The sequence below is a fragment of the Oncorhynchus nerka genome, linkage group LG5, assembly GCF_034236695.1.
Source record: "Oncorhynchus nerka isolate Pitt River linkage group LG5, Oner_Uvic_2.0, whole genome shotgun sequence".
Classification (NCBI taxonomy): domain Eukaryota; kingdom Metazoa; phylum Chordata; class Actinopteri; order Salmoniformes; family Salmonidae; genus Oncorhynchus; species Oncorhynchus nerka.
In genome coordinates, this window is record NC_088400.1 from 39105296 (window position 1) to 39114652 (window position 9357).

General features: G+C 41.3%; 1 protein-coding gene across 1 annotated transcript; it reads right to left on the minus strand.

Annotated features, from left to right (window-relative positions):
• Positions 1-6815: 6815 nt before the first annotated feature.
• On the minus strand, positions 6816-8946 carry LOC115129921 (small integral membrane protein 19-like). The gene is made up of 3 exons (XM_029660718.2): positions 8689-8946; positions 8380-8504; positions 6816-7602 (listed from the first exon to the last, which is right to left on the minus strand). The coding sequence occupies exons 1-3, from the start codon at positions 8817-8819 to the stop codon at positions 7538-7540; spliced, it is 321 nt and encodes a 106-aa protein (XP_029516578.1). The 5' UTR covers positions 8820-8946; the 3' UTR covers positions 6816-7537.
• Positions 8947-9357: the final 411 nt, after the last annotated feature.

Here is a 9357-nt window from a genome sequence, read left to right on the forward strand (position 1 = left end):
AGTTGAAAGCCACTGAGCTCTTCAGCACCGGCCATTCTACTGCCAATATTTCCCTACGGAAATTGCATGGCTGTGTGCTCGATTTTACACACCTGTCAGCAACGGGTGTGGCTGAAATAGCCAAATCCACTCATTTGAAGGAGTGTCCACATACTTTTGGCCATGTAGTGTATTTAAGGAATATTAAGGGTGTGTGGACAGGTGTCTTTTATACAGGTAACGAGTTCAAACAGGTGCAGTTATTACAGGTAATGAATGAGTGGAGAACAGGAGGGCTTCTTAAAGATAAACTAACAGGTCTGTGAGAGCTGGAATTCTTACTGGTTGGTAGGTGATCAAATACTTATGTCATGCAATAAAATGCTAATTAATTTAAAATCATACAATGTGATTTTCTGGATTTTTGTTTTAGATTCCGTCTCTCACAGTTGAAGTGTACTACCTATGATAAAAATTACAGACATGCTTTGTAAGTAGGAAAACCTGCAAAATCGGGCACTGTATCAAATACTTGTATGTAGGTATGTGCATATATAGATATGATAATTTGATTTGTATACACCAAATGCATTGTTTTATAAGCCCACGTGGGCTGGGCATCATGAAGATGCCTTGACACTAATATTTTTTCCAGTTGGGATACAGCCTGAATTCAAACCAGGGTGTCTGTGGTGATGCCTCTAGCACTGAGATGCAGTGCCTTAGACCACTGCGCCACTCAGAAGCCCAAGAAAATAAATACATCTTATAAATGAAATAAGGCTTATGTGCCATTTCAGACACAGTATGGATTGATGATCCTCACCTCTCAGGTTATAATGAGACAGTTAAAGCCCTATCCCTCCGCCACCAGGACGATTACAGAGATTAAATAGGACCTAAAGGATTACACAGTCGGGGGATGTGTTACCGTGACAATGGGGAGGTGGTGTATCATGTCATCGCAGAAAAGGTCACGAGGAAACAGGCTCAACTGGCTAATGGGGCGACGCGATCTATGGCTCTGGGTGCATTTATCTTGTCTGGTCTGTCACGTTCAATGCACCATGGCTCCTCTATCTAGTGACTAAGGCTGTTTTTGGTCGTCCACTGATGAGGAAAATGGAGGGAGAGGTGGAACTGTTACTGACACAAAAGAGTGAGCACCAGTGAATGGATGAATGAAGTAGATCACAACGGCTGTCTTTACACAGCCACCCTATCCTTTCTGACTGTCCACACTCGTTGTGTGACCCATATCAGATTTGCGCATTCATACTGATGTATCCTCTGGAGTAGCACCATAGAGAATGATAGAGGTCTCTAGTGGCCAAAAGGCCATTTTAGCATGGGCAGTGCTATTGAGGGCTTCTTTTTTTAGTTTATTAATTGAATTAAACCATTTTATTTTTTAAACAAGCACACATAAAACTTGAAAAAGCCATACTTGCACATGAGTAATATCATTTTAATGTAGTCAGCTGGGTGGGACTTGCAACTTCATCGGTTGATCCCTCCTGGTGACACTGTTGGAGTCATGTCCAAACAGGTCATCAGGAGGGATCAGCCAATTGTGACTACTTCAAAATGGAGATGGCCTCATGGGCACCGCCCGTGTTCACATAGACACCATAATAGGTAGCATGTAAGGATACACTCTCTATCATTCTCTATAGCTGTGTTCGAATACTCATACTAACCATACTAGTTGTGATGTAAATTGAGAATATAGCATGCTTATTGGTCATGGTATGGATATAGTTAGTATGCCAAAAGTTCCCAGAATGCTCTGAGTTTACAAACGGACAATCTGACAATGCTCTGAATTTACGAACACCCAGAGTACACTCTGAGCGCTTCTGGCACTCCAGATTGAATTTAAGAACACACCCTAAGTCATAAAATGTCTAGCTAGTCAGTTATTATGCTAACAAGCTAGCAGGAGGTTGCATAGCAACAGCATCAACTTCCGGTAGACAGACGAAGCGCTAGTATGCTAACCTGAAAGGTTACCATTCGTTTACAGTATACTAAAATGAAATAATAGTATATAGTATGTAGTATATACTCATTAAGTATGTAGTATACAGTATATTAGTATGGGTATTCAAATACAGTTTATGAGTAGCACACAGATGCAATCGATCTCCCGGTCTAAGGTACTGCATCGCTAGAGGTGTCACTAAAGACCCTGGTTTGATCCTGGGATGTATCAAAACCGGCCGTGATCGGGATTTCATTAGGGCGGAGCACAATTGGCCCAGCGTCATCCGGGTTAGGGGAAGGTTTGACCGAGGTAGGCGTCATTGTAAATAATATTTTGTTCTTAACATGCCAGGTCGCTTCAGAGCATAAAAATCTGATCTGAGCAACCAGACAGATGGCGCATATGGAGGATGGGGTTTGTATCAGGATTCCGATCCCTTTTGATAGTGGTATGAATCGGAAGTCAAAAGATCAGATTCCATGTGGTTTTCAGGCTGTTTACACATCAGGGAAAAGATCAGACACGCAAATAATGGCACTCAGGTTGCTGAAACATGTTGTGGGCATAACCATAACATTGAACACGCTCTTACAGCACGTCATAGGATAATACCCTATTCAGCTACGGAAGAAAATAACACACATCAGTATAAAATCACCTTTATTGCATAAAGCTAATTGATAGACCATCCATAGAGCATAATAACCATAACATGTACCACCCATCACATGATGCACACCACCCATAAAACACAAAGCTCCTTCCTGTCGCAGCCCGCGGCTGACAAGGCTGCGTGATTGGCTTGTCTGCTTTCTCCGGCTAATGAAGAGAGGAGCGGAGAAGACCGAACGGTTCATGTCCAGTTAATATGGGAGACATTTTAAGGGGCTCAAGTTAAGGCTTGTTATATTACACGATAAATCACCTTACAGTAATAAAGACGAGAGCGGAGAGATTGTCCCCGCTGTGTTGAAGAGTGCGGCCCCTGTTCTAAGAGATATCCTCTTGTCTATGTCCACTCCAGGTCACACGTGTGGGTGCCTGTGGTGTGTAAATGGGCGTGTGCATGTAGGCTTGTGTGTATGCATACACAAGGCATACGTGTTTGCATATTACTCCTAGTGTTGCATAGAAAAGGCTAGAAGTTGATCATCTCAATTCATGACATTTCTCAGAACCAGTACATTGCAAAAGTCCTGGGAAACTGGGAACATCATGTATTTAATGCATGTCCCTGGGAGAGAGATTGTCTTGAAAGTCCCTTTCAGTTTGAAGAGGGAAAATAAAGAAAGTAATTTTCTCTAAACTGGCTCTCGGATGTAGAGGGTAGAGAGAGTGATCGCCCTAGGCTCTGGCCCACTTCCTACTTTCAAAACAAACCAGAACCACCAATCTTTATTGTATTGTGAGAGACAATGTTTCAAACTAATACAGCCAAAACACCCAGAGTTTTTGGTCAGCTGCATTTGTTCCTGAATTTTTCTTATATAAAAACTAAATTATGAAGCTGTTTACTTTTCTCATATTTTTCAAGGCGGCTGCTGTGGAGGTGGAATAAGAATGTGAGCTTGTGTATAATATGCTGATGTCCTGCAATACCATGATAACCATCACCATAAAGACAGCGTCAGGTGAGATTAAAATAGGCCAAACCGTGCTGTCTATTTCTCTTTAATCATAACATCTCCACATATATGAAATGTTAATAAAAGGAAGTGGATGAGAGGGGAGGATGAAGCAGGAGCAAGGTGAGAGAGAAAGAGAGAGAGCAAAATATTGAAGTCTAACTATTCTCCCACTTGCTGTATGATGCAGAGAGAGGGGGAGAAACAGAGAATTCATTGAGATGAACTAGAATCCCTCGAAGGGCTCTTTGGCTAACAGAAACAGATAGCATATTTCATTAGCCTCTCCAGGTGATGTATAACCACAGTAGCTCTTCACTTTTTCACTGTGAGATTACATTCATTTATCAGCTGGGTTTCATCTCCCTCTCGGTCCCTTCTTCTCATCCCCAACCCTCTCTATCCCTTAATTCTTCTCCTTTTCTCCTCCCCCTCCTCTCTCAACCCTCTCCTCTCTCTCGCTCTGTTTCAGACTGGTGTTTATTAATAGCTTTCTGCATGGTTGGAGACAGTTCATTGCTGGGAGATTGAGTCGCTGTGTTATCCCAAACCCAGTGATAAACTATTTTTAATTAAACCTTATGAAACAATATTGAGAACTACCGAGCTGTGCCTAATTTTTCCACCACCTAGCTAGCCACAAACGCCCAGTATGTGCGCACACACACACACACACACACACACGTATGCATACGTTGACATGCATGCACACACACACACTGTCATTCTAGGTGACATGCTACCCTCCAAGTGTACTGACATGCAGGTAAACCACTCTCTTTTCTATCACTCTATCATACTTTGCTGAATGTCAAGGATAAAACCCTACCCACTTTCCTTCACAGAGGAAAAGCAAGAAGTGAATTTAATAAGGTGACGTTTTAAAGAGCGGTGTGGACGGAACACCTTGGTCCTGGTATCGTTAGTCCACTCCTCTACTCTCCTCCTCTTGAACCCTTTCATTCTCAGAATGAAGTGAAGATTCTGAGCGGTTCATTTAGACCTCTCCCACTAACGACCTCATTAGTCCATTTGGTAATTAAGCAATTAACTCCAGATTAGCTATTGATTAATGTTTGCCGTGAATAATGTTTCTCAATGGGATAGTACTGGTTAAATATTAAACCTCTGGTAATGAGAAACTGATTGATTACATCAGCAGATTAATTAGAAAAGCACATGTACAATGGCTCATTATCTCGTTAACACACTTGTTCACATGATATAATCTTTTTTTAGTACTAGCCTAATACTATAGGCTAGGTGGCATTTGGGGTTTGTACCTTACGGCTCATGATAATACAGCAGATGACTCATGGGCATGAATTATCTCTCTGTTGATAACGGTGAGGCGGGGACATGGATTTAATAACTGCAAGACCATACTCCCATATTGGCCCAATGACTGTCAACTCACTTATTCTCATTTAAAATGGACACCGATGTTGATATAAATACACTATATATACAAAAGTACGTGGACACCCCTTCAAATGAGTGGATTCGGATATTTCAGCCACACCTGCTGCCAACCGGTGTATAAAATATGCACAGCTATTCAATCTCCATAGACAAATATTGGCAGTAGAATGGCCTTACTGGCTCAGTGACTTTCAACGTGGCACCGACATAGGATGCCACCTTCCCAACAAGTACATTCGTGGCCTGCTAGAGCTGGTCCGGTCAACTGTAAGTGCTGTTATTGTGAAGTGGAAACATCCAGGAGCAAGAACGGCTTAGCCATGAAGTGGTAGGCCACACAAGCTGACAGAACGGGACTGCTGAGTGCTGAAGCAGGTAGCGCATAAAAATTGCCTGTCCTCGGTTGCAACACTCACTACCAAGTTCCAAACTGCCTCTGGAAGCAACATCAGCAAAATAACTATTTGTCGGGATTCATGAAATGGGTTTCCATGGCTGAGCAGCCGCACACAAGCCCAAGATCACCATACGCAATGCCAAGCACCTGCTGGAGTGGTGTAAAGCTCGCCGCCATTGGACTTTGGAGCAGTGGAAACACCTTCTCTGGAATGATGAATTACGCTTCACCATCTGGCAGGCCGACAGATTAATCTGGGTTTGGCGGATGCCAGGAGAATGCTACCTGTCCGAATGCATAGTGCCAACTGTAAAGTATGGTGGAGGACGAGTAATGGTCTGGGCTGTTTTTCTTGATTTGGACTAGGTCCCTTAGTTTTGGTGTGAAATCTTATTGCGACGGCATACAATGACATTCTAGATGATTCTGTGCTTCCAACTTCGTGGCAACAGTTTGGGAAAGGCCATATCCTGTTTCAGCATGAGAATGCCCGCGTGCACAGAGCTAGGTCCATACAGAAAAGGCTTGTCGAGAACACTTTTTGGATGAATGGGAATGCGGGCCTAATTTCCCAACATCAGTGTACGACCTCACTAATGCCCTTGTGGCTGAATGAAAGCAAGTCCACGCAGAAATATTCCAACATCTAGTGGAAAGCCTCCCCGGAAGAGTGGAGGCTGTTGTAGCAGCAAAGGGGGGGGGGACGACCAACTCCATGTTAATGGCGATGATTTTGGAATGAGCAGGTGTCCACATTCTTATGTAAATATAGATTACATCTGAATTTAAATGAAGTTGGGGATATTACCAATTTCTAACCATTTACTTTATCTGTGCTGCTTGTATTTCACTAATAAGTCCACAGGTTTTTAATTACAATGGGACAATAGTAGAGTATCCTGAAGTAGTCTCTGCTCAGAGTTACAGCAACAACAAAGGGGTATGCACACGACAAAACTGAATAAGCAAAGATTCAATGCACACACAGCCCTATTTAGAATAGGTAAGGATCTGGCCCTGTGCTCCGGTCGTTGATATATTGATGCGTTTAATCAGTGTGCCATTTCGCCGCCGCGAGGAGTAATCATTTTTCCATTACACTACCTCCGAAGGACGTCCACACACATTTGTTTGGCCTCTTTTGTGTTGTGTTTCTGGGCCACGGCTTTCCTCTGACTCATGTTTTATTTATTTATTTGATGGATTAGAGGCCCAACTTTTCTGCTAGGCCCCTGATGCAAAATGTCACCTTCCTCAATCACTGCCTCCCCAAACACCTACCCCATCTTGCTCTACAAAAAACACACGCACCAGACCTAACTTTCTGCTCTGAGAATTGTGCTATTAAATGAATTATTACAAAAGAAGTGGAGGGAGGCAGAGGGTGAAATCAAGCAAAAAGTAATACAATTCCTTGGTCCTTCATTGGTCCCTTATTTTTTAATTTATTTTGAACCAGAGTAATAATAGCAATTCATTTCCTTTTTAGAAAAAGCAAGTGGATTGGGTAAAAGTCAACTCTCAACACTTTTAAGCTTTCCCAGCAGTAATGCCATAATAAGGAATCTATAGGAGGATCAGAAACTGGGAAATGAAACAGTTCTTGACAACCAAACATTTAAATAGATATGCTAAATGAAATTGTTATAATATATATATATTTTTTTTTTACAAGTTTAAGACTTATTTGAATTGTCACTGTACAGGATGTATATTGAACACTGGATGAAGGTTCTGCTAAAACCACTATGGGGCGACAAATCCACACATAATCCAATAAGGCATTGAATAAAATACAAAAATGACTAATAAAATACATAAAAAGGGCAAAAGAATTGAAAAAACAACAAAAAAAACAGATGTTGCAGGGGGAATATCCAGTAATTCTTCATATCCAAATCCATTATAGTCCTTGTTTCAAATCGTACAGCAACAATTGTGCAAACACAAACGATTTGACTTGACACGTCTTAATCACAGAAACCTTCCTTGACCCTCGACTTCTTCCTCCTTGGTACCCATGCCCTCTTCAGGAGTGTAGTAATGATGAGACTTAGCAAAGACAAAGAGGCTGAGGGATGGAGAGACAGGCACGATGATGGGCCATGCTACCTTGTTGTTGTAGTCTCATTCCATAGAGAGCTGAACACTTTCACTCTGGCCTTGGTGTTGATGCTGGTCAAACTTCCTCGCTGTTAAGGCATAAAGAAGTCCGAATTATACCAATTTAAACAGTGGGATTGATTTAGATATTTTAGAAGTGCTGTGTGAGCTAAGAGTTGATTAGTGAATGACACAGAGCTATTTGATAAACCAGAAATATATTTGACTTGAGTGATTAACTGATTTGAGGTCAGTTCCTAATCATGGACAGAAATATAAAAATGTATCTAGAAGAATTGTTCTATGTTAAATATGCATTTGACCTCAAGCTCTATCATAAGTGGGCACAAGTCTAACATTGACTGATGCATTATTCTGCAACAGCACTGAGACCAGTGCCGTTCCAGGCATAAGGGGTCGCTTGGTTGTACATCAGCCATCTTTCTCTTGATACGTCAGGCACTGACAGTCACTTAATTAGCCATGTCAGCTAACAATGTTTGGATTGGTAGTTAGTCTAGGCAGGTATCTAAATGTGTAGTAATCATGGTCAAATACCATGCCCGGAGGCCCTGACCTCCAGTGGGTCCCCATTGATTTTGTTAGTCATTCTCACTTAAATATCATATTAACATGGCTTAAGTCATTACAAAATGTGTGGAATTGCAGAAAATGTGTTGAGTAGAATGAGTAGAATTGCATGAAATTTGTAATAAAATTGCAAATCTGTCTCTTCACCCCATGGCACAATGTGTAGAATTCCCTCCACCGTCAAGGGGGGGGGGGCAACTAAAATGTTTTGCGTCTAGCTTAGGGCCCCCAAAAGGCTAGATAGAACCGGCAATCACTGTGACTGACAAACTCACCAAGAGAGTACATCTCCAGCTGCTGGCGGAGTCTCACTTTCTGCAGACTGTCATAGAAGTTCGGTTCGGTCGTGGTTCCAGCTGTGGGGGGCAGAGCGAATATCCTCATGATCTTCCTCTTATTTCTTATGGGAGAAGAGGAGGAAAGCGAGTGAGACCCAACAGTAAACTGTCATTCATGTGCACTAGCTGGTTGGAAGCATTGTAACATCAAAGTGTATCAAAAACATTTTATTAAACACACATTTAGTTCAAAAGACTTATATATGTATTAACAGTCGGTCGCAAAAAAACAAAGGAGCCTCTTACTTTCTAGCATACATTAGCAGTCCGAAGCTAACCAGAATGACGAGCAAATAGACATTGGTGGCCTCATTCCACGCCTCGTGCACCGAGTAATCCAACGATTCCTCGTTCGCCATCACACCATGACCGCCCATTGCGATCAAACAAATTGTGAGGTATGTTTCTATTTGTATAAACGTGTCTAAAAATAAGATTCAATACGTCGACACTTATCTGAACACGTCCTACGATGTAAACAGAAGGCTGACGTTGTTTCCGGAATCGAATACCAAACGGTGATTGGGTTTTCATCCTCACAAAGACCAGCCCCGATTACTTTTTTAAAAACAGGAAGTAAGTGCATTGCTTATTTATTATTGTTATTATTATTATTTCCACTTCTCTTAATTTTTTTATTATTATAAAAATACAAATAAATTATGAGCACAACAAATACAAAAAAACAGAAATATACAAACAAGAGTGCATAAACCTAACAGACAGGGGTATTACATATCAAGATTCATTTTAAATTTGTTGAATTATTTTATGGTGCGTATTGCTTTTACATTTACTGATAATTTCAAAATATAATTATACAATTTAAATTCTATCTTAAATAATGTGAAGAGGGGTTTGTTCTCTGCCCACTTCATTTTATGGATAAAGAATCTTTCATGAAAGAGGTGTACC